The sequence below is a fragment of the Ambystoma mexicanum genome, chromosome 13, assembly GCF_040938575.1.
Source record: "Ambystoma mexicanum isolate Mex_15411 chromosome 13, UKY_AmexF1_1, whole genome shotgun sequence".
Lineage (NCBI taxonomy): Eukaryota > Metazoa > Chordata > Amphibia > Caudata > Ambystomatidae > Ambystoma > Ambystoma mexicanum.
The window spans coordinates 20295961-20321637 of record NC_090938.1 but is presented as its reverse complement, the minus strand read 5'-3'; the positions used below and the strand labels follow the sequence as shown (position 1 = coordinate 20321637).

The following is a 25677-nucleotide window of genomic DNA, read 5'->3' as shown; positions in this document are numbered from 1 at the left end:
AGAAATCGCCTCATCCCAGTAAAACCAGGGACAATAACAGAGAGACCAACCAATGACGGACTAGGCAATCAGATGACAAGAGTGTCATCCCTTCTATTTTTTGGCTTCACTTTCCTTTCTGGCACTTCACTTCCAGCAGCCATCTTGGATTAGTGAAATCACTTCCTGTGGTCATCTTGGATTAGTGGCATCACTTCCCGTAGCCATCTTGGATCAGCCCTATCTCCAGCTGAAGGCCACAAGAGGCTCCTCTGGGAACACCAATCGGGAAGAAATCGCCCCCTCCAAGGAACACCAGTGACAATAGCAGAGACACCAACCACTGATGGACTAGGCAATCGGTTGACGAGAGTGTCATCCCTTCAGAAGTCCATAGGGGCGTCCCAGTTAAGGGCGGAACTGTGACGGGTGAATACCAGCCGTTGACCAGCCTCTTTGCCCATGAGCCCCTTGCCTTCCTTCCTGTTGCAGCTGTGAGTACTCCAAGCTTCCTAATTACTGTGCTCACGCCAACTGTGCTACTCACCTATAATGCATTCAGTCCTGCTCCTCCGGCTGCTCTGCCTATTCACCTCTCCCTACACTTTCTCCAATCACACTACAACTTCCTCCTCTCCTATCCCTATTATAAAACTCACAACTCCCTTTAACACCTATCCACTTTGCCTCTCTTCCGCTGGGAATCGACTTGTCTACTCATCTTAACCTCAACGGAACAGTGCACTCTGGAATGCTCAGCTTGTATGCAACAAACCTTCCTTATCGCCAACTACTTTCACTCCAGCTCAACTCCCATAGACCTCCTTGCTATCACTGAAGCCTGGATTTCTCCATCTGACACTGCCACTCTGGCGACCCTACACAATTCCAAACTATCCTTCATTCACTATCCTCATCTGACTGGCACAGGTGGAGGTGTCCGACACCTAATCTCTTACCGCCTCAATGCTTCACACATCTCCAATGCCACATCCTCTCCTACCTCTTTGAATTCACCATCTCTACTACTCCTCCGCCTCACTAGGTTCACATCATCTCCATCTATCGCCCTCCTGGTCCCACTGGACCATTCTGTGATGATCTTGGGCAATTCCTTGATTCTCTTTCCACTAAACATCACGTTATTCTCTTAGGTGACTTTAACTTTCTCTCTCCAATCACTTCCCAGAAATCTGGACTTTAGTCTTTTCTTAGTGACCATGCTCTCTGCTCTAACCATAACCTACCTACCTACCCACACATGGGGTAACTCTTTGGATCTCTTATTCATTATATGATATTTTATTTATAGCGCACCCATACACAAGTGTATCAAAGCGTGAAACATCTCCAGCCCTCTCTCAGCCACTCATACTACTATCACACCATCAATATCGGATCACTCCATTGTTTCCACCACCATCTCCTTTCCAGCCTCTGACCTCTCCTCACCACTTGCCTCATCTATTACTAAAAGGAAATGTAAACATTCTGCCATTCCCCCTTTCTCTCTGACCTACAGTTCTCACTCTCCTCCTTCACTCCTGATGCCTCTTCCACCGCTGCCTTCTCCAGCTTCCAATCCCTACTGTACGACTCATTCTCCTCTCTTCCCATTGCTTACTTTCACCCCTAAATCTCAGCATCCTCCACCATGGGTCACCCGATTCATATGCTCTCTCTGCACAGATATGCATCGGCTGCTGTGCAAAAGAAGGTGTACCAACTCGCACAAGGACCTGCAATTCTACCTCTCTGAACTCTCTCAAGCCCTCTCTCGATAGAGTGAAGAGAGAATTCTACCTAACCCTCATTTACAGTCATTCCAATCATTCTTGTGGGCTACAGGGCACCCTAAACTCACTCCTTCTAAGTCTACGACTATCAACTCCACTCTCACAGCTAATGACCTTGCTGAATACTTCACTGCAAACATTTCTAAAAAAAAGACTTTCCTGTCCTTCCTCACACTCATCTCCTACATTTTACACTCCCAACTCTACCATAATCCTCTGCCTCCATCACCCACTTTAGTCACACTAATAATGAAGACGTCCTAGCCCTGTTGATAAAGACTAACCCCGCTTGTGCCCCATCAGACCTTCTTGATCCTCGGATAGTCAAGCCCATTGCCCCTTGAATGACCTCTCGCCTCACTGAACTCTTCAAATTGTCCCTCGACTCTGCTTGCCTCCCCTCTGTTTTCAAAACATCCACAGTCAACCCTCTCCAAAAAAAGCAAGGGTCTGACCCAAACCTACCAGCTAACTTTCGCCCTGTGACTCTCCATCTGCACTACTGCAAAATGCTTGAAAGGGTGGTGTTTAACAGTCTTACCAATTTCTGAGACATCCACGACCTTCGAGAGCCCCTACAGGCAGGTTTCTGCTCCTGTCACTCAACGGAAACGGCTCTCATTAATGTGTCCAACTTCATCTCGTCTGCTAAGCACTCCAACCTATCCTCTATCCCAATTCTCCTTGACCTGTCTGCTGCCTTTGACTCAGTCACAGTGATCTGCTTAATACTCTTTCTTCTTGGGATTCACGATCAAGCCCTTGCCTGGATTGAATCCTACCATGAACCTCAACAATAATCTGCCTCTTGGAGCAGCAACACCTCTTAACTCACTCCTCTAACTGTTGGTGTTCCACAAGGCTATGTTTTGGGTCGGCTCCTCTTTACACTCTACACCTCTGCTCTTGGGGCACTAATCTCCTCCTTTGGGTTCTCGTACCAACTCTTCACAGATGACATCCAAATAATGTTCCCTTTTCGTTTTCTCCTCTGATATCGCTCATCAAAATGTTCAACTGTCTCACTGCCATTACATTTTGGATGGCTTTGCACTCCCTGATGTTAAACTCTACGAAAACAGAGGTGCTCTTCTTTGTCCATCTAGTTCCCACCTGACACTCTCCCCTACTCTTCAGCTAGAAACCTCTGCGTCACCTATGACCCTTCTCACACCTTCTCTACTTTAATTTCCAAAACTGCAACAGCAGCTCGCCTCCACTGTCGAAATATTAGGAAAATCAGGCACGTCCTTCCATTCAACAGAGCCAAGCATCTCTTAACCACTCTTCTCTAAACTCCACTACTGTGCCAGCATCCTCTTTGGTCTCCCCAAATATGCTTTCTGTCCGCTCGACAAGATCATTAACTTCGCTACCAGGTCCCTTTGAACTTCCTCACTTCACACCTACTTTCTCGTACCGTCACCCGGGGGGATGGCTGACGATGCAAAACGGGCAGATTTAAATGTCTCCTCCTGGTTCACAAATCTATCGATGGTAAATCACCACTGTATCTATCCTCCTCTATCCAACCCCCCAAGCCTTCTCGTAACGTCCGCCCGGCATCCTCAAGTACCCTTGTGGCTCCTCGCACTCCCTGTGCTTCGGCTCCTTCTCTCTTCTTGCGCCACTTGCATGGAATTCTCTTACCCTGGACATCCGAAGAACAGTCCACAAAGATCTGTTCACAACCAAAATAAAAGCCTACCTCCTCGCCTGAGTTACCCTCTTAATCTACCTCTCATCTGCCTTCTCGCTAACATTTTTCCTTGCCTCTAACCTGCCTCTGTCTCTCACTTTCTCTGCCTACACTCTGGCACTTCACCCATCATGGTCACATCCCGAGCACAGCTGGCTGTGCTGCTTACCTGCAGTTAAAAATGTCCAATATTGGTTGTCCTTTATGTATGTCCACCTATGTATTGTCCCCGGTCACTGTTCCATTTACTCCCCTATTCAACCTGGTCAGAATGTCCCTCAAACTCCCTCCATTGTAAGAAGCAAACTGCTCCCCATCAAATCTGATTTCTTATCTATTGCATGTTCTTTTGTGATCAAAAGTGCATTGTTGCTCCCTGTAAATAAATTGTGTTTTGCAATTGTCCCCCATCCCCCCAGCACCCAACTACATGGCCCCGTCAGAGCCTCATTTTTTGGAATACTTCCACCACATACATACGCAGTTCGCATTTATGATGTAAAAATAGTCATGTTTTCTAAGGCAGGTGAACGAACGTGCACAACGAAGAATTCTTGTGGAAAACATTGCAGCATTTTGACAAGAGGTTTGTGATTTGTGGTTCCAGTGCGAGATGATCGCCCATCAAGACTATCAGGCTCTTCATTCCTTTTGGGGTCAGCGCAGGCCCCCTTTCCTTCTAGAGGATTTTGTGCAGCAGATTAGTACTTCAGTTTAGTTGGGGTTGAGTTTTAAGACGGTTGTGAATCATTCTGGTGTCTACTTGTGCGTGACAGTAATGTAGTCACTTTTGCTTATCCCGATTGCCCCCTTGAGTTTGAAAATGATTTTGGGTGTCTGCACAGCGCTAGCACGTCAGGTTGTTTCATTAGTTTGATTCTCATGGCCAGCGCTATGTTGGTGATAAACAGGAGTGGGGAAGAGCCTGAATACTTGGGGTACATCTCAGAGGTCGTTCGTCAGGCTGATCAGAATGAAGGTAGGAGGAAGGGGGTCATTTCATAACACAAGGGTAAAAGCAACTCGCAATCCTCCCAAAAAAGCCACTCACCGAAGAGCTACACTTTCCAGACAGGGGGGGTGCAAGCAATGCCTTGAACTGGGGATACCGTTCCCACTACCAAAAAGTAAAACCACTAGCAGAAAACTGTCTAACAAGCCACTGTGAAACATGACCCCCATTCTAACAACTACATCTCATGTAGAAGAACATGACATTTGATACAATTAAATACTTCGACCGCGGTCAGGGTTCAGAAGACTCAATTTAGACTGGCTTCCCAGATTGTCAAGAGATGGTTACCGAGTCGGGTGCAGTCTGATCCCTTCCCAGTGCCGGTTCAGGTTCCTTAGAGGCCAATTCTGTATGAGGATGGACCTGCTCAAGGGCCTGGCCCTGTAACATGAGCCGGTCAAGTGGCACAGCGAGTAGAGCGCTCGCTCGCTTTGACACCCGTGCAGAGCCTGCTAACGCAGGTTCAAATCCTGGCGGGGCCAAACTCAGCCTTTCATCCTTCCGAGGTCGATAAATGAGCACCACACACGTGGGTAATAATAAGCAGCGCTCAGATACCTGAGGGTTCGTAGCGCTATATAAATGTCAGATTATTATTTATGATGTTTTCATGCACCCATATGCGGAGGATACTCCGCTTTATAGAAAAATATAATCAGAAGGTGGCATGAGATGTTTCCATGACTCAGGATATCAATGTTTGGATGGCTTTCATTGTTTTTAATTGAATTCTTCCAAGACTATGTTTTTGTTATGTTCCCATTCGTCACCCAGAACTTCTTTCATGGATCGGTGTGGGGGAGCGTACATTTCTGAGGGTCCACCAAACATGTCCTGCTCTGTGAAATCTCTGGGTTTTACCTTGAACTCCCAACTGTCTTTAGTTCCTCCTACAAGTGCATTTGTTAAATCTGCCAATTATTTCTTCTCTTTAAGAAACCTTTTCTTTCTTTTGGGCAATTTGACCGCCAGCTCTGAAAACGGGTGGCGCATTACCCGAAGGCCTTCCTGCCACACGTGGTCCAATATGGGGATCGAAAAGACTGCCTTCCGCCTCTTCCCCATATGGTCAAACAGAAAACAGTCTTTCCTCTCTTCCTCCGGGATGAGGTTGAACTAGTTACAGGCCTTTGCCATCATTGCATGAAAAGCACCAATGTCATCCGGCGGCGAGGGCTGAGCCGGGTGTCATGATGCCTACCCCCAGGCATCCGGACCAAGCCCATCAGCCCCGGGAGCAGACATCTAGACATTTAGTAAAACCTCAGCAGCCCCGGCTAAGGGCTATCTGGGTTCAGTCCTGGCGCCTTAGGCGCCAGGCTCATAGTAGTAATCAGTCCTGGAGCCTAAGGCGCCAGGCTCATTGTCAAAACTTACCTCAGGCAGACCATGCTGCAAATGACTCCAATCCAACATGAAGCCTGAAAGGGACTATTTTTCTACAGGGACTATTTTTTACTCGGGTGTGGTTCTAGGGACTTCTTACCTGGGACTACTTTTGAGGCTATTTAAACCACACCCGACCAGCAACACACGCTTTGCGTTATTCTGCATCCAGCAGCGTAACACTCACCATGCCTGCAGCCTGCATCCCGTCTTCTGCCACGCCCGCCTCGAATCCAGAGCTCCTAAAACAAAGAGGAAAGAAAGGGACAAGGTTAGAAAACAAACTTATTTCTATTCCACACCTCATTCTGGATCCATCTCGTCTCCGGACCTGTAAATAACATCATTTCTGCACGCGCCGCACCTCCAGCTGCAGCGCCGCACCATACTCACCAGTCTTCACAGCATCCTTCGGGTCGGCGCTGCCGCCATCATTTCTTCGCCGAACTTCGGCACCTAGGAGACAAAAGAAAACCAGAAGGTGAGCCGAGGGAACCAACAAATATAATTCTTACCACCATAGACTTACCTGATTTACCACCGGAGGCATCCTTTTGTGACTCTCCATATTTTCACATGCCGCATCTGTAAAGAGAGACAAAACAACACGTTTTCCTCGTGCAACATTTACCGGACAGCGCCAGGTAATACAGACTCTTACCTGAGTGCCACCAGCTGCCACAAGAGCATCTTTTCACAAGCCAGCTGCAAGACAAGAAAGGAAGGGGGGGGGGGGAACAAGAGTGAACATCGGACATATTGAACTCTATGAACTTAATACTTACTGGTCCTCACCAGGAACCTCCGAGTCAATACTCTCCGGAACTCTCCCGAGCCTTCAAACCAGTGAAGTAACTCGAATCGACGCGCCCCTGCAAATCCACGCAGGATGGAGAGCTCATCTTTCAAGAATATAAGGTGAGATTGCTGTGAGGGCATTTCGGAGGCGATTAGTTGGGGAGGACTGTGGGGGTGCCATCACTTGAATCCACAAGTGGCTAAATCCATCTGTCCACTTGCAGGAGAATATTTCTATGGGTTAAGCAGACAAGATTAGGAGGGCAGATCCAGTCAGTTATCGCTGCACTACGCATCACGTGGGTGGAGACCGCAGTTGTCTGGGTCCGACCGACGCCCCTGTGGGAGCCAGGCGAGCGTAACACCGGGCTACTCGGAGTATCCACCTCCGGATCAGTGTCCCAGGTGTCCGCCCTTCGGGGCGACGACGAGACAGTCGAAAGAGTATCCTGCGGAACGCTGTCCACCTCAGACTCCACCAATTCACCTTCTTCTCAATCCCTCTGGGGCGGACTGAACCCTCTGGGAGAAGGCGGAGCAGGCCGGATCGCGGAAATCCCCCTAGTAGGAGACCCTCTACTGCGAGGGGCTGCTGAAGTCACCCTTTGACAAGGAGTGGCAGGTAAGGGTTCAACCACAGGAACCACTGGCACCCGAGAAACCAGGTGCCGGGTGTCCAACTGGCCCAGAAGCACTTGCAGCGTTGTCAGCACCTGCATGCAGAGAACCGAATGCGGAGTGACCAAAGGATATTGAGGCGGGATACCCCCCCCACGCCTCCAGACGTGGACTGAGGAACCACTTGCAGACCCAACACTGAAGGATCCAGAAATTGATGTCCCTCCTTCCTGGTCAGACTTCAGCTCATGGGTAGGAGGTGGCTCATGTTGTAGAATATCCATCAGAAGAATGGACGTGAACGCTGCCCCATACTGCCACGTCGAATCTCTAGATGATGGGTTCTCCATATCGACCAGCAACTGTCCCCCAGACTGCTGACCCTCCACCCCTGTAGATTCCATAGAAGGGGCAGTCGTCAACCACGTCGGCACCAGCAACGGAGCCGCCTGGATCACCAGCGGGGTTGTCCCTTGAGGGGTCGTCGACGGAGTTGCCAACTGCATGGTCGTCAACAGGGCCAAAGCCGTCAACGATGTCACCTGTGAAAGTGCCGTCGCCGAGGAAGACGTTGGCACCAGCGCGGCCTGCGGCACGGACCCATCCTTTGACGGAAAAGAGGCTCTTCTGGACGAAGACTTGGAGCAGTGTTTGGAGGAATCATGGCCCGAAGAAGAGTGATGTTTCTCCGTAGCAGATGACTTCTTATGCGACGAGGAGGAGGAATGAGTCCTGGACTTCTCCTTGTATGAAGTTGAGGTCTTGCAAGATGTGTCTCCTGGCTTTTCCGACCATGACCCAGAGTCCTTCGGGCGATCTGCCCTTGATGCCACACTAGTTGCCCCCTTCTTGGCCACCTCCGACCGGAACAAAATCCGACACCAGGCTGGACTCTGTACACGGCTTCTTAGGCGTCAGCTCGGCCAAGTGGCGCCCTCCGCTGGGAAGTTCTCATGGCTTCCTTCGACTCCTCTTAAGTCATCACTAATGTCTACCTTAATGGCACTGTCATGGTCCAAGGCTCTCAGGCCAATCTCCTCCTCTTTGATAGGCGCTTCCCTCGCCTCATCAATTTCCTCTCATCTCCTGCTGTCCCCTCCTCTCCCCCTTGGCTACATTGCCCTCTCTCTCCTTCTCCTCTGCCCCTCCTAGGGCTCTTTCTCCTCCGCAGGGCGTACCTCTGATCTGTACCCCTCCCCGGAAAGTCTTTAAGGCTGGTAACCTTCTTCATATTGCCACTCTCAACTCTCACTCTGCTGTCAAACACTACTCTGACATCTGCTACCTCCTTGAAGAACTAGACCTGGATGTCCTTGGTCTTACTGAGACATGGTTCACGGCCAGCTCTGTCACAAGCTTTGACACTCTCCTTCCAGATGGCTACAAGATCCTCTCTGCACCCAGATCCTCCCTGTCCGGTGGAGGGGTAGCCCTGATCTTTCCCGAGTGGATTCCTGCCTCTATCATTCCCACTCAGACCTACTCCTCTTTAAATGCCTTGTCTGTAGGCTTTCTCTCTCCTACCCATTCTCTTACTGTGGCTACCATCTACCAGCCTCTTGGTCAAATCACCTAATTTCTCTCCGAGTAGGCGGACCTCTCCTCCTCCCTCTACCACTCAACTCCTCCTCTTCTGTGACCTCAATATCCATTTAGACTTTCCTTGTTCCTCCTCTGTACTCTTCCATGACCTTTGCAACTCCCTCTCCCTGCCCATTCTCCCCTCTGGCCCGACTCACTCTGCAGGGCGCACACGATGTCTTGATCTCCTCTGACCTCCCCCTCTCCATCCCTCTGCCCACTCCTCTCTCCTGGAGCGATCACTCCCTCCTCTCCTCTCATCCTCTCTTCCCCCCAAGCCAACCCTACCCCAACAATGCCACCTACCTTCTCGGACATCCGGCCCATGAAGCGTGTGTCAGTTGAGGCTTTCGCTGCCACCTTCTCCCCCCTCATCCTCCACCTCTGGCTGTCTCACATCCTGACACAGCCCTGTCTCTGCTCTACTCTTCAATTTCTGACACTCTTGATGCTCTTGCCCCTGTCATGAGCCAATACCAGCTCTCTGGCCTCAACAAGAAGAGAGTCCACATTCAAGCTCGTGTCTCTGCGGCTTCTAACAACTCAGCCGAACTCTTTAAAATCAGCAAGGAGTTGCCAACCCTGCTGCAGTCTCTACCCTCCTGTTGCCTCGCAGGCTCTTTGCAATGCCTTTGTCTCTCACTTTATCGCAAAAACCCAGGACATCCTGTCCACCCTCTCCACCCCTCCGTCTGTGCATGCTGACCCTCCTTCTGCCACCCCCCACCCTCCTTCTCGTCCTTTCCTCTCCCCTGATGAGGTCGCTAGACAAGTCCGATCTATGAAAGCCTCGTCAAAACAAGTTCATCCCTGTTCCTCTAAAACCATCAAGGACCACATTGACACCCTCGCTCCGGCCCTTGCTGATTTTTGCAACCACTCCTTTGCCTCAGGATCCTTCCCCTGCCCTCTGAAGCACTCCCTTGTGCATCCTCTTCTCAAGAAACCCACAGCTGATCCTTTTTGTCCGGCTAACTATCGGCCAATTTCCATTACTCCCTTTCTGGGCAAACCCCTGGAAAAGTTTGCCATCTCTCAGCTTAACCTTCATTCCAATTCGGTTGGCTGTCTCCATGACCACCAGTCTGGCTTCAGAGCTGCCAGAAGCACAGAAACTGCTCTCCTGAACATCCGTGAAGATCTGCTCTCCAACCTTGACACTAACATTCCATGTCGTCATTCTTCTTGACCTCTCTTCTGCTTTCGATATGGTTAATCACAACATCCTGATCACCCGTCTCATAGGTATTCCCACAAGACCATATCAAAGTCACAGCCACCACCTCTGCCGCCAGATCTATTCTACCCTTCACATCAAACAAGCGCCTGATATTGAGCGACGTGGATATACCCGGGACAAAGTCTGATTGATAATTGTAGATCATATGGGGCATCAATGGGAGAAGCCCATTTGCTAGAGCCTTTGCATATATTTTGGTGTCCATGTTCATGAGTGAGAGGGGCCTGTAGGATCCACACTCATTGCATGGCGTGTCAGGTTTAAGCAGGATGGTTATAGTGTCCTCGCGTAGGGATGCAGGTAGAATGGACTCGCACAGCGCCTCTTCACATACTTCTAAGAGCCGCGTGCGGCATGTTCTTGATAGAATTCCGATGTAAGTCCGTCGAGCCAGGGGCCTTACCCCTGTGCAGGTTGGTAACTACTGTTAGGGGTTCCTCCATAGAAATGGGGGCCTCCAGGATTTCCCTGGTTTGGGTATTAAGACGCGACAACGGGATCCCCTCAAGAAGGGCATGTATGGCCTGGGCGCCGCTTAGAGGGCTCGGAGCATATAAAGATCTGTAGAAGTCACGGAACACACTAAGTATCTCCTGGTCGGTCCATTGAGGGTTCCCAATTGCATCAAGGATGCAGTCCACTTGGGTATGCCCAGCTTCTGCTTTTTCCAGTCTAGCCAAGGTCCTCCCAGGTCTCTCCCCTTCCCCATATTTCCTGGCTGCTTGTGACCGGGATAAGTACTGAACCTCCCTCATGGCATGAGCCTCAAAGCACTCCAATTAAGAGCGAATTTGCGCCAGTACATACAGTCTGGATGGTGGGAGTGCTCCACCTCTAAGGACTTAAATTTGGTTTTGCATCATTGTAGGTCACTCCGGATAGCTTTCAGAACCCAGGCTTCTCTGGAGATGGTTATGCCCCTGATGTAAACCTTAAAGGCTTCCCACCTAATGCTGACTGAGGTCGCACCCACCGTATTACATGCAAAGAAGGTCTCGATATCTGACCTGATGTCGGCCTTGAATACTATATCTTTGAGTGCTTCAGATTTGAAACTCCAGGAGCAGCCAGACATTGGGGCCTTGTCTGTTTTCAGCATCAGTACCACTGGAAGGTGGTCAGAAAAGGTGCAGGGCAGAATTACGATGTCCAATACCCTGCCCATCATTGACCCAAAGTTCAGACACATTAACGTATGAAGACCTATCGTGCACTGAGAAGTAGGATGTATAATCTCGCGCTAGCAGGTGTAGGAGGTGCCAAACTTCTCCAGCATGGGGTCTGGCATGATTCACATGCTCATGAATATTCCCTGTCGTCAGGCCGGGAATCCTCAGTAAAAAGAAAACTGTTTCACTTTCAAACTGTATTTCTCTTCTAAACCAATCACTGTACTCTGGGTCATACTGCCCCCAGCCAATGACTGCCCTCTCCCTAAGCCCCTCCTCTGGCAGCCGTCTTCAGATTTTTTATCACACGTACAAGTGTTGGGAGTCCTCGAGTTTTGCTCTGTGAGCTATTCTACGTTTTTCGTGCTTTTTCTACAGGAAAAGTTATAATTTTGCCAAAAAGAGCCTGTGTGCTCTTCTCTCCATCTGCCATCCCGGGAGGATATCTCAGGGGCAACGCGCCCACCTTGGAAACAAGACGACGCAGTGCAACACAGGTTCGATCCTCGGGTCCGCACTTAGAAACCTCTGGGTATTAAGCGCGTTAAAAATAACCAATTACAAATACAAACGGCAATCCAATACCTCTCAAGGGCAAGGATTGTTGAGTTTTCATTGAAGTTTCCAGAAAGGCCATCGGGACTACTCTGCACCTCCGACCATGACAGAGGAGAAGAAGTAAGGAAGTTCCGTTTTCAAGATCTGCACCAGAGGCGGACTGAGGAAACGTTTTGTGGAGGGCAAACACCTTCAATGCTTCTACTGCTTTCACCCCGATCACAAAGAAGGAGATTGCAACATCTGCCTCGGCTTCTCCAAGAGACCGATGAAGGATCGGCACAGTACACTGGCTAAGTGCCAAGGCCTCTGCCCCGTGCCTCAAGCAGGGTCAAGCCTCACCCAAGACCGGCCGGTCCAAAGAGCGGCCTTCTAAGTCTTCTAAGCTCTAGAAGATGGTTATGGGCCCAGAGATGCTTTGTATATCAAGCTGCTTTATACATACCCATCGGCCACAGTGTTGGTGAACTCATGTGTTTCAGATCCCTTAGTACTGGGTAGGGGGACTCGCCAGGGCTGCCCACTCTCCCCGATCCTTTTCACCCTAGTTATTGAGACAATGGCGGACATGATTCATGCCCGTCACGGACATCGCAGAGTTCGCCTCTGTGGGTCTCCCGAGATGGTTTCACTTTATGCAGATGCTGTGCTATTATACGTAAGGGACCCTTAGGCGAACCTAGATCCTATCCTCCGGGACATAATACAGATGGGTGGCTTTTCTGGATTTACAATAAACTATACCAAATCAGAGATGTTCACGCCGGTCAGTGATACTAAAAAAACGTTTGGCACATACCCTCTCCAGTGGTCCCTGAATGGGATTAAATATCTGGGTGTGATGGTCTCCGGTGCAAAAATCCACCCCACTGAAAGACAACTACCTAGCTGTGGAGGGCTATGCGACTGGCAGGCTGAACAGATGGGGGCATTCCCACTCACAATGGCGGGTAAATTATCCTTGGTGAAGATGTTGCTAGTGCCTAAACATGTATAAATATGCTAATGTCCTGGTTTGGCCTGGCAAGCCCTTTTTTGCTCGACTTCACGGGCACTGCGCACAATCTTTGTGGCACGCTGGAGCGGTCTGGAAAAAGTGGATCGATATGACCCCCATCTTATGAAAGTGGGGGTTTATGGCTCCACACCTTGAGTTATACTGGGTGGTGGCACAGGCCCAGTTTGCCACCCATTGGTATAGCGAGAATCTGCAAACCCTCCCCATGTGAAACTCGAGAGCCTGGTGGTGGGTCGGTCTGATCTCAGGATGCTAATTCTGGATGGCAAATACAAAGATGATTAAGCGCTCGACCCGGTGGCCTCCACGGTGCTAGCCTGGCGCTCTATTTATGCTGCGCACAGCACATTGCATCCATATTATAAATGGCTCCCAGGAGGTTACCGGAGCTCAGACTTGCTTTGGACGCTGCGGTGGCAGCGCACTGGGATCACCTGGCTTATAAAGCAATGGCTGATCTATTCCCGGATGGGAAATGTATCCCCCCGCTAACCTGGCAGAAAGGACATGCCGACACAGTGGTGGAAGGTATGCAGTATTAAGGGTACGGGTGGCTGTGATGGCACAATGGCCGGGTTTCCCGACTGAACCCCCTGAAACTGAGGAATTGATATATATCGCCAACTCCAGTGGCAGTCAGCTGCTACTCTTAATACTACACAAAAAGCTACTGAATAAATAACCCCCCCCGTCCTCAGGGGTGAGGGTTAGCTGGTCTGAAAATGTGGGGAGCAAACTATCTGATGCCCAATGGGAGCAAATGTGTGTACATACCAGAAATGTTTCTCTAAATTTCAGATTTAGATGTATGCAATATAAAGTGTTGAACAGACTGTATTATACCCTCATGAAACTTAGCAAAATGTACCAAGCTGCTGGGCACAGTTGTCCTAGATGCCGCTGTGCCCAAGCTGACCATAAGCACACGTTCTGGTCCTGCAGTCACCTGCAGGCGTTTTGGGACTCTGTGTTAGACACTCCGTTGAAAATTGTGGACATTGCCTTGGAACGCTCACCTCTGGGAGTACTGTTTGGTGTGCGGAAGAGCCTTCCGAACAAGAGACTCTGTTCTTTCGCAATTACAGGTTACATGATAGCCAAGAGATGTATATTGCAGAGGTGGAAGAACACCATCCCGCCCCCAATAGCAAGGCATGGTTGGTAGCACTCAACTGGGCCCAAAACTCAAAGGAGCTGTATTATGGCCCGGTTGCCTCCACATTTCGTCCCAGCGATGTGTGGGCCGAATTTAAGTCCTACCTGGCCAACCTTCCCCCCCACTGTCTGAATGCCCACTGTAACTGTATTTGTTTATTATGTGCCAGTAAGAACAGTCTTCTATGTTCATCAGATAATTCATTGTCTGTATCCCGAAGAGAATTGCTAAATCTGTGATATCTCGTATGGCTTGATGCCGATTGCAAGCCAATGTACTCTGGTTATGTTTCCAAATAAATACAGGATTAAAAAAGAAAAATCTGAGTTTACAGTAGAAGCCCTGGCAGTAGGCAGCCATGTTTCCCATGTAGGAAGGGGTGTGCTGGTGTGTGACATGACACGCATGAATCATGCATTCCTACTGGCTTCAGTAGAGTTCCCATTTTAGGCACCTAGAGCCGATACAGGCAGAGGAAACATGGATGAAAAACCAAGACCAAAAAGACCCACACAACACAGTGACTCATAGGATGTTTATTTCAATGACCCCCCAGTGACATCACAGATTCCCAGCCGCGGGGCACTGGCAAGGAATCGCTCTAATTACATCTCCATGGAATTTAAAGAGGTACGGAATGAATAAAGGACCCGCGGGCGGGACACCGAGCTCAAGATGGAACAAATATAGGTGAATCAGAGACCGCTCTCGCAGGAAGTGCACCTGCCACCCGTATCGGAAAATACTCAACACCAAAAGACACAGAAGCACTGAAAGGTACAAGAGAGCCCGAGATACTAGCAGCTTAAAGTCAATAGACACTCCCAGGCGGCTCATTTCAATTACTTTTGAATAATTCAGAATGCATTTCATGGAGGATGAATTTATTAATCCAACCGTTTCACAGCAACGAAGCAGGAGTGCTCTGTAAAACTGGCAGGAACTGCCCCTCACTGGGTTTGGTGGAGTTCAACAATAGATAGATCCCGCTCTGGGTGTGGGGCAGAGCTGTGAAGTAAATAAAGACCTTACTATGTGTGGGTCAGAGCTCTGGAGTAAATGCAGTGTTCACTGTGGGACTGATCTCTCAGTTAAATACAACTCTCACTCTGTGGAACCAAGCTTTGGGTTAAATATATCTCTCTCCCTGGGGTTGGACAAGGCCGGAGCAAAAACTAAGGTGCGTGTGGGACAGAGGTCTGCAGTGCACACATCAATCTCTGGGTGTGGGGCAGAGGTCTGTAGTGCACACAGCAACCTCTGGGTGTGTGGCAGATGTCTGTAGTGCACACAGCAACCTCTGGGTTTGTGGCAGAGGTCTGTAGTAAACTCAGCAATCTGGGTGTGGGGCAGACGTCGTAGTGCACACAGGAACCTCTGGGTGTGTGGCAGATGTTTTTCATGCACACAGAAATCTCTGGATGTGGGGCAGAGGACTGTAGTACACACAGAAATCTCTGGGTAAATATAGCTTTCTCCAGATATGGGGAACAAAACTGAGGACAAACAGGAAGGGGCAGCGATCGGGGTAGGGGATATAGATAGGTTTCTGGACCCCTCGGAGTATATCCCCTCTCTGAATGCAGGAATATTCTGTGGTGGGGAAACCCTCTCTGGGCATAGGAAAAAGACCTGGGTGAACACAGAGTTGTCCAACAGAGAGGTCTGGCATGTGAGCATCGAAACATTAACCTTCAGTGTGTGATAGCGGGAGCTCTGGCGTGGGAAGTAGCAGCTCCTCCTCCAAAGTATGAAATGAAAGCTGTGGTGCCAGAGGAATCGACACCTCCTGTATTGGACAAAGGGAGCACTCTAGGAGAAGCCCCTCCGTTACAGAGAACAGGAGCTTTGGAGTGAAAGTAGGAAGACCCTCCCGTGGAGTCTCCCAATTAGAAGGCGACCATGGAATGCTGGGGTGAAGAGGATCCTGTGGGTGTCATTCACAGAGCCCCTCATCACTAAGAGCAAGGTCTGGGTGTGTGAGCAATGGAGGCAGATCCTCCATCACAGTGTGAAAGAGTCATGTGGAGAGGGACCAGTAAATACCCTCCCCGTGGGGCAAATGGAATAGTTCTCTGAAGGAACCCTGGGGAGTTATCCTGTCTGCAATAGCTGGCACCAAACACAACAGAAGTTCACAGTTGGACACAAGCCCTTCCGCTCCCATGGTCCGAGCCTAAGATTAGAACATTCCTTCTTCTCAGGGCAGCTGAAGGCTCAGGAGGCGCTGCAGCAATGGTGGTACTACAGCACCCAGCCCCACGCTTGTGTTACATCCAAAGTCAGCCCGCCTCCAAAAAGCTGCTCAGAGCGAAGAAGACAAGCGAGAAAACACAAAGTGCCACTGTGGAAGTGTTTCAAGGAGCAGTGCAATCCTCAACCAAGGGTCTCTGGGTCCTCAGCTCCTAGGCTTGGGTTCCCGCCACCCATGATACGTGGGGAGACGCTCAGTGCGGCACAAACAGAACACAACACAAGGCTTGTACAAATCCCAGAGAAAGGATGCAGGTCTTACAGAAAAGGGCTGCACACACCACTGGTCTAGGTCCAGATAACGTTGAAAGGAACAGTGAGAAATTCAATCTGAGGTTTCAATTTGAGGTAAAAGCGCTCCGAGCACCCAGCACTAGTCCCACCCATTTCAAGCATGAAGGGCCATTGTATATACACACATGCACCAATAACCCGCTACACTGAGCAGAACCCCTACGTTCAAAGTTCAGACCGGCTCACTCGGGCTCCCTCCAGCACAATGCATTCTTCGGCAAATCAGGACAATGGAATCCAGTCCTAACGGATGGCTACCCTAGGTTGGGAGGAGGAGTAGGGGGGGATTGGGAGAAGGTGGCACTGCTTTGAGGGGTGCGGGGGGGGTTAAGAACCATCTCGACGAGGAACTTGCTGTTGGGCAGGACAGAGTTCTTGGCTGCCTTCCAGGACAAGGAAACATTGTACCTGCTGCATTCAGGATGCACGCGCATTGCCCCAGCCCTTCCACACACACACAATACCACACACATTTGGCACTTGTCCTTCAAGTATAGAAAAAAAAGGTGTGAAAAGTTGGGAGGGTGAGGGGCTACCGACATGACACTGGCCAGCCTTGAATCTGGTCTCTTTGCTGCATTCACCCTAAAGGGTCACTTCTCTTTAGCTAATGGACATCCATTACATTTGCTCTGGAAGCCTACATTGTTTGAAGGCTGGTTCCTCCTTCTCTCAGGGATTAGCACTAAGTGCTGGATTTTTGCAGCAACCCATTGTGGCTCCTACTGTAGAAGTAGCCAGAATGCGGATGATACAGATTCAGAAAGAGCGGCCCTTGACCCGCCCCAGCGAGTGTCACAGGGACAGAGAAAGGCCAGACACATCCAAGCCTGTGAACGCCTGCTTGCTATAATGTTTCAGATTTACAGTCTTGTGGGCCGGGAGGATAGCTCATGGGCAACACAGGTTCAAATACTGGGATCGCACTCAGAAACTGGTCCCGGTATTAAGAGCGTCATAAAAGAACAATTATCATTGCATCAGGACCGAAGTGCTGATCATAAACAGTTCAGCGCCATCAACACTTGTGCTGGAGCGGGGGCAAAGATGGACCTCGGGTGCGACAGGTTGGGTGAAGAGCTTGCACAGATCCTAGTACACACCGTGGGGGTCGAATCTACTGCCGTCCTCATTCAATACAGGTGTAAACCACAGACAACAAGCTGCTAGTAAGGCACCCACTGGAGAGAACGGCATTTAGGCCGTAAATGATCTGTATTCCAAAAACCCAACGTATCAGTACTTCTCTCGGTCTAGGGATGGAAACGGGGAGGCTCCAGCAAGCGAACATCTCCTGAAACAAGTGCGTAACCGCTCTGACCCCGGATACCGGTTATGTGAACACACTGCGCCAAGTCTGAGCCATCTGATTTTACTTTGGAGCCTGGATTCTAGTGGGTGCCTGGAAACCTTCATAGAAGGAACATTCATTTACTGGGGACATGCTTAATGTTTGCTACTGGTGCTTTAGAAGAGTTTGTGCGCCCTGGCACATCTGCTAAAGATGGTGAATACAAAACTTGTGCTAATCTGAATATTGCAGGTCTAATTATCAGAAAGGCTGTGCCAATCCGCCTTAACCCAGCAGCACATCATAAAAAAATGCAACGTAAGAACAGATCATATTTGTGGAAAGACTGAACCGGTCCAGCTTTAACCACCGTTTGGTGGCTTGATGTTATCAGGTTCATAGACACTGCATTATCCTACCATCTAGAGACTGAATCCACATGGCAGGGGGGCTTGAACCACACTCCTTCCATTGTGTACATCCTGATTCCACAATTAACTCAGCTTTGCACATTGCTCAGATTTCTTTTCAATGATGTTCGCTGGAACAAATGTGTTTGGCAAACTACTTCTTTGTAAAAGTATGTTTGGATACCAAGTAGCTTCTCTGCATATGGCCTGAAAATAAAGTATACAGCTCCACTGTGACCCCCTTACCACCTGTTACACACAGGGTGGGACTGCTGCTTCCTACTAACTAGTTCAGGTGGTCCAACACGGCCTGTCCCATATTTTCATTACACGGATGAGATTAGTTCACTTCATTAATGCCTTGAGGGTATCCCGTCCATGTAGGATTCCTTTAGTCTAACCATTTGACTGAGATTAAAATCTGACACAAACCTTTTAAGGATGTGGTATTAGTACCACTGTGTGTTCCTTAGAAACCGAATGATAGGATTTATCTAGCGCCAAAGCAGTCACTGTATGAGGAATTTGCAACCAGGAAGGCCGTAAATGGCAAGAACATGGCATCCCATATAAGCGTTGGTTAGGCTGCAGTCAACATAATATTTACTTCCTTCATTACTGAGGGCTGCTCTGACAGAAAGACCACCTTTCAACCCTATTGAGGACCTCCTAAGTGCTGGCTTTCAGGCCGGACTTAGATTCTTACGTCTTTTGCCTGCTGGTAAGCAGGCACCGATGCAAACGAACGCAAGAGCCTTTCGGCTTTAGTCTAATATGAGAATGACAGTGCAGGTATTTTCATAATATGCAGACGGTTGCTCGTCTCACCAAAGAGGACGAGACACATTTTCCAAATCATGCAAAAGGTCTATCTGGCAATACGGTTTCCCCGCTCCGAGCATTTTCATAAACTCAGTCATTGCTGAACTTTACGGGTTCCATTATCTTGGGCCGTTGCCCACACCGTGGATTGGGCTGTTGACACTTCTGCTCGCTCTGGTGGCCATTTCTTTATCACTTCTTTTTCCTGTGTCAGCAAAATATTGTCACACAAGAGGCAGAAACCATGTTTAGAGCCTTGTTAACACAATTACAATTATAGTCATCTACAGTCACTTAAGCCTTTCCACAAAGTCTCCTCTTCGCACCTTGAGGAACAGTGCCTACATGTTGGCTTTGTGTGACCATATTTAGGCTCAATGTTTCCCACTATGCAAAACAATGGCCGCAAGTTGCTGCAAAGCCTATGCAGGCCTGCAACGGGTTCTACCAGCAGAAGCATGTTCTTCTGCAGTGAATAATGGAAAGAGCAGCTGAAGTTTTCACAAAAGAAACTCTGATCGGGTTCACTGAGGCTTCCGAGTGTTGTATGCAGTGCCTGTGTTTTCTGGGGATTGAGAGCCAGCGTAACCACCCTTAATCCTGAGAGATAGTATTTGGAGCAGTGCAGCCACAGGGGTCAGATCTTACGTGTGCCCTTGATGTTTCTACGGTGGCCCTTCTTTACGTTCTGTCAGCTCTAACACTTGGAGGATTGCAATACAGCCGCTACACCTATACTCTGCCATGTGCCCACTGGCTGCTGAAGCCATTTTATTTTGTGGCACAGCTTTAACTGAGGTCATGGCATAAAACGTATTTTCAGTGCCATATTTTCTATCAACAATTTTGCCCTTCCTCGCCATAAGTACCTTTGATGCTTTCCTCTGCAGAAAACTTGATAGCCCCCCCAGAATCACTTATGTACCCAGAAATTGATCTGTGAGGCTGTGAAACCTTGGATTGCTGCTAATGAAATAGTGAGTCTTCGGGCACACCTAATGTTGGCGGCCCCGCCAGACAGTCCTCTCTGGGCACAGATGAACAGTGTCTCTCTCCTATGGTGGTTCGCTACGCCTGCCATGCATTCAGAGGACTAATGTGGAAATTCATGTGTGTTCTGGTGTGAGCCAACCATAAAAGGTTGGCATTTGTGTTTTGGGTGCAGTGGGCTTTACAAGAATCCTTGACGATTGATTGAAGCCATGAATTCTCTTTGCTCCAGAACCGGCGAACGCCTGGTCAACAATAACACTTAGAACTTTCTCAGAAAGAGAAAGCTCTTAGAGCTTTATTTTCTGGTTGGATTGGTAAGAGAAACCCTTGGTGGATGCATCAGGCACCGATGTCTTGATGAAATGTTCCTTCATTGTTCTGGCTGGAGCCATATTTGTCCCCGAGGACGGCTTTTGTGACTTAAGGGCTAAAGACTGTCCTCTTGGTGTGGGAGCAAACTATGACCACATCTGTATGCACCTCTCTGTGCGCCTTCTGAGCGGCAGCTGCTGTGCGCAATATCGCTGCAATGCATTCTTTGTTGTAAGGGAGCTTTTGGGTAATCTGGCCTTCTTGCTGCAGTGCCCCATTTCGTTTTAGACTTGCGTAAGGTGGGGGGGTGGGAGGAGTCTCCAGGCAAAAACTCACAGTAGGAAAGGTCAAGCGGATAAATGTGGGGTTCTGCTAGTGTAAAGCCCAGAATACCCCCTACGTCATCCGGGGCAATCATATCTTGGGTAGTTTCCGCTCAGAAGTTATACCATACATGTTACTGTTTTAAGGCACACGGTTCGGTCACTAATGGGTTATTGATAACCTACAATGAACTCATTTATATGCCATCAAGTTCCTCAAAAGGTGCACAGATTCTAGATAAAATAGAATTTGGAAAAGAGGTTTCCCTCTATAAAACACATCGGATTACCAGCAGTGAAAAGTCAGAGTTTGAAGGCAATGCCTGCAGAAAACTATAAACGTCTTGACCTGGAAATGTCAAGGTCATAATTGTTTTCGGCACCAATGAGTTCTTCAGTGGCACCTTTTTGGCAGTGAAAGCTCCTTTGATCTTTTTGTGGCCCCTCAGCATTGAGACCGGAATCATTGAGGACAGATCATGGACATCCATGGCCCATCATTTGCACCACATTCTGTTTGATTCATTGCGTTCATCGATGTCACAGCCACTGTTCTCAAATTATTAAGAAGAGAAATTTACTCAATATTTGCTCTGAGGCAACCATCACCGAGTGCCTGGATTTTTCCAAGGTCCTTCAGGTCTGAGGTTCTCCCGACGGCATTGGAGTATCCTGGGTCCGGATCATTCGTCGCTGTTCACAGAAAGACGGGCGTTGTCCGGGGAGTGTTTCACATTCTCTGCATCCTAGACTACATTTGCAAGAGCACCTCTGCATTGAAGGCGACATCTCCAATGCAACTGGAAGAGGCTTGAGTAAGACAATTTGGGGCTGAGTTGACTCCAATCACCATGGACACGCCATCGAAGCCGGTTAGACATGACTGGTCAGCAGCATCCAAAGCGGTGCACAATCTGGATTACTGGATACACTTCAGCTCTAGAGGTGATAAATGGTCTAGCCTCAAAATTGCTTACAACTTCATAAACAAAATGCCCTCAGGAAATACAGCTAGTATATTATGTTTTAAGAAAGGACCATACACATGGATTTTCTTGGGAGGCAGAGTTCACCCCATCGCATTAAATATCTGCAGCTGTGCACCAGCTGAGGTCAAAGTTCACCCTATTAAATATCCAGGTGTTCTGCTGCTAAAGGTTGTTAAAAGTGCACCCCAATAATATCTGGCTGAGGTCACTGGTTTGCATGGTCTGGAGTTGCAGGTGGCTACAGAAAACAATCTGTCTGGGATCTGAAAGAGTTGGCAGGAAAGGGGCATATCAGGTACTAAAGGGTGGGCACCACCAAGCTGGGAACCCTTGAATGGCTGAAAGACAATGCTTCTCCTACCTGCCAGTTCTCGAGCACTGTGCGCTGGACAAAACGGACCACCTGGTCAGATTTCTAACACCGTAGAGGCTTTTGTCCAGTGTAAGCTGGCATCACTTCCTACCCAACTACTGCACACAGAGCAATGCTGATCCCAGCTACTTAAAACCGCTGAGAGAACGCAGACGGCAGATAGAAGGCGATTGAGTAGAAACGCCATGAATGTGATTTTCAGCACCTGTCAGTCTAATCATACACGTGGTCTGCTCTTTGCATGTTTTACTGGTTCTTAGTTAAAAGATGTTCTGACCACACTATTCCTGGGCCACAAAGTTTTCAGCAGCAAAGAGCCCCGAAACCAGTCAGAAACAGAACGGCTGGACAAGTAAAAACCTGTAAGAGCTCAGAGGAAAACAGTGGCCTGCAGCGCCTCCTTTCAGATCACAAGATGCTGATGTCCAGGATGGGCTTGAAACGCTCTCTTGGAAAAGAAAGGGGAGCTCACAAAAGGACACATCCAACTTGAAAAAACTTGGCAATTCGACGAAAGCGCAAATCGGGTCCTGCCCATCATGTTCTGTAGTGACCTTTGGCCAGCAAACAGTGCATAACAGAGTGTGTGCAAAGCCATGGGCATTATAAGCACCCACGCCCCCAACACTGATAACATCTGTCTATCACTGCACATACCATGGTCATGCTTGAGTTGAAGGGGAATTCAGTGTCTTCGAGATTGCACATGGAAAAATGAATTTTAAGGTGGTGCCACAGGGCTTTATTGGGACCTGCATGATGGCACACAAGGCCTGAGAAAAGACAAGGCCAAGACGATGGCCACCAGCCCAGATTCATCCTTGTACCAAATACTTAAGGCAGGCCAAGATCAAACGACTAACTGGCTGAACAGTAACAAACATATACATACTTTAGATCCAGGCAGCAGAATTAAGTCTTGTTAGTTTTCCAGAAGAAAGGTTGAGTCACCAACTCTGCCAACTTTGCTCCTTAAAGGGCAGAGCTAGAGGGGGACAGTGCCCCAACATTCACCCAATTCCTAGACTGGATTAACTTTGAAACCACATGGCTTGTTTAAAACTGCCTCGTCAACATTGGACAAGCGTTGAATCAAGAAATAGGAGATGCCCTCCCACGACGGAACGCTCAGGGCCAAATATACGGTCTCGTAGACTGAGAAGATCCTCCAGGGAAGGCAAAGAGCACTCGCTCGGTATGCATGAACTCTCCAGGGAGTGACCAACTGTCCCTGTCCTTTAAATACTGAAGGCCATCCTCAGCACCTCTAGTGATTATTAGGAGTTCACACAGGCTCCCAAAGATGCTCCAGATGGAGCCACAAGCAGCCACCTACGCTGCAGCTTCTCTCACAAGGGCAATCGCAATGGGAGATACTAGGGCACTTCAGCTACTGCCCACCAGTGGCTACAAACTGATCTTCAAGCGCCTGCAGACAAACACTGACAAGTAGAAGGACAAGGATACAAGAGCGGGGTGTCCCAAGTATCAGTCCCCTTCCCGCGGGCAGACAAGGATACAAACTGTGTCGCGTTATCTAGTTGAGGTGCCCATGAATCTGCAGGATTAGTCTGGAAAACTGAAACATTTAGTCTGGGATGAGCGAGAAACACAGGCTGGAGTGTGCTGTATAGGCGGCCCACCTATCCAGAAGGCCTCACCTCCACAGGAATGGATACACACCCATGCGCTATTTACAAGGGGCCCTGGACATGCAGCAGAACCCAAGGCTATGTACCACACCAGCCCAAGAGGCGCAGACTGAGCTCTCTCGACCTACTAGACCAGCCCAACAAGCACGTGTCCCCACATTCAAGAATGACCCATACCCTCACCCCTTCAAAAAGGCAGCACCCTTGGCCCCACGGAACACCCATGCAGGCCATCAGGGACATCCTGACCTCTGGAAAGGTATTTAAAAAGAGACTGCACCGTTCCACTGGGTAAGAAGTTTCAAAAGTAAAACAGAAAAATATTTACTGTCTGATGCTTTACAAAAATAAAAAATAATAAATAGAAAAATAAATTAATTCATAAATTAAATTAGCAACTTGAAATCCTTTTGGAAATGTCTAAAAAAAAAAGTAACAGAAAAAGGGAATGTAGGGAGGAGGCGTGCACAGAGTGAGCGCCTCCGATTCGAAGTCTTGGGCAGCTAGAAAGCCACCCGGCGCCCTGAATATTTCCCCCATACCTTCCCCGTACCATCCAATGTCTTAAGCTTGTGCACTGGTAGCACACCGCGTCCTGGGTGGGCAGCCTGCTCCCACCATGCTGTACTCCTGGCACGGCAAAGTGCTTCATGTCAAGGGGGCAGAGGATTTGCAGGGTGTGTGAAAGCCACACCATAGGTGACGACAAACGGCAAGCTGAGGTGCCTTGAAGCAGCTGGCTGTGGCATTTGGCTCACAGTGGCAAGTCTGTACTGTTGTGCCGGGTCTTTCTGGAGGTGCCATCATCGCGTGGGAGAGCCCTCTGCAGGCTGGACATGGCAGCTGTTTTTTTTAAGTCAATGATCGCATAGGAGTCTGCACGGCGTGCCGTGTGAGTAGGAATGGGGGTGCAGGGTATTTGGGGAGGGTGTCGCCCATGTGGGTCGTTCTTCTCCAGCTCCACCTGTATGTAGTTCAGCTGGCGGGATTCAGGGCAAGGCTGGCGGAAGTCAAAGCTGAAAACATTGGACGTGCAGTTCCTGTGCGGTGGCATGTCGCCTTGGCGCCTGCCGGCATGGTGCCCGCCACTGCCAGCATTCATGTAGTTCTGGAGAGGGTCATCTGGATAGCCATTGAGTGAAGGCGTCGTTGCATCTACAGAATCCTCCTCTTCCTCATCTTCTTCGTCCTCCTCATCCCGTAGAGGGTGACACTCCCAGACAGGGGGCAAAGAGGGCAGGTTCTCGTAGTGGAGGAGGGCCATTCGCCGGTGGGCACAGCTGTTGAAACCGAGTCCATCACCTGTCAGCTTGAATCGGCCCCCACCTGCGCGCCTGAGAGCCATGCTGCCGGGAGGAGGCATCCCATTGATGTTCTCGTAGGCATACTTGGGAGCCCGGCACTCTTCCTTGCACTCGTTGTTGTTGTTGTGGGGCGGCTCACGCTCCGGACCACACGTATGACCTCCGCACTCGCGGTGATGCCTGCAGAAACTGTCTGCCTTTACTGGCACGCGCCTGTAAACAGGGGCTGGGCCCAGCACAAACTTGACTTCACCCGGCTGCAAGTAAACCTGGGGGTTCCGGTCCTCCATGGAGCAGCCCGAGCCGCTGCGATGCCTGGGAGTCTCGGAGAAAGATGGGTGCACTTCCGGCAGGGAGTGCATGCAGTGCCGTCCCCTCAGCTCATCCTCCACATTGGCCGTGTTCACATAGGTGTGGCACTGAGAGGAAACAGAAGAAAGGTGTTAGGGAGGAGAACAGGCGAGAAAGCCCAACTGTTGCACTGGCTAATAGGCAGCAAGAAAGGGAAGGCTCAGAATGCACACACTTGGGCCCACTTCCTCGGTCACGATGCAAGGAACATTCAGACACACGTCAAACCCAGAGGAAGACCCAAACATGCCCACCGTAGGGAGAAGGCAGGGTCATGCCCACCCTAGGGGGAAGGGA

At 49.4% G+C, this 25677-nt stretch overlaps 2 protein-coding genes across 2 annotated transcripts in view; both read right to left on the bottom strand.

Annotated features, from left to right (window-relative positions):
• The window catches only part of LOC138520749 (gastricsin-like), a 112332-nt gene that overhangs the window by 83079 nt on the left and 3576 nt on the right, over nt 1-25677 (bottom strand). The window lies entirely within an intron of this gene.
• Nucleotides 14535-25677, bottom strand: part of FRS3 (fibroblast growth factor receptor substrate 3) — a 165607-nt gene continuing 154464 nt past the window's right edge. The window contains exon 8 of the mRNA XM_069633031.1: nt 14535-25448. Coding sequence (XP_069489132.1) covers nt 24480-25448 — 969 coding nt within the window. The 3' untranslated portion in view covers nt 14535-24479. The remainder of the gene's footprint in view (nt 25449-25677) is intronic.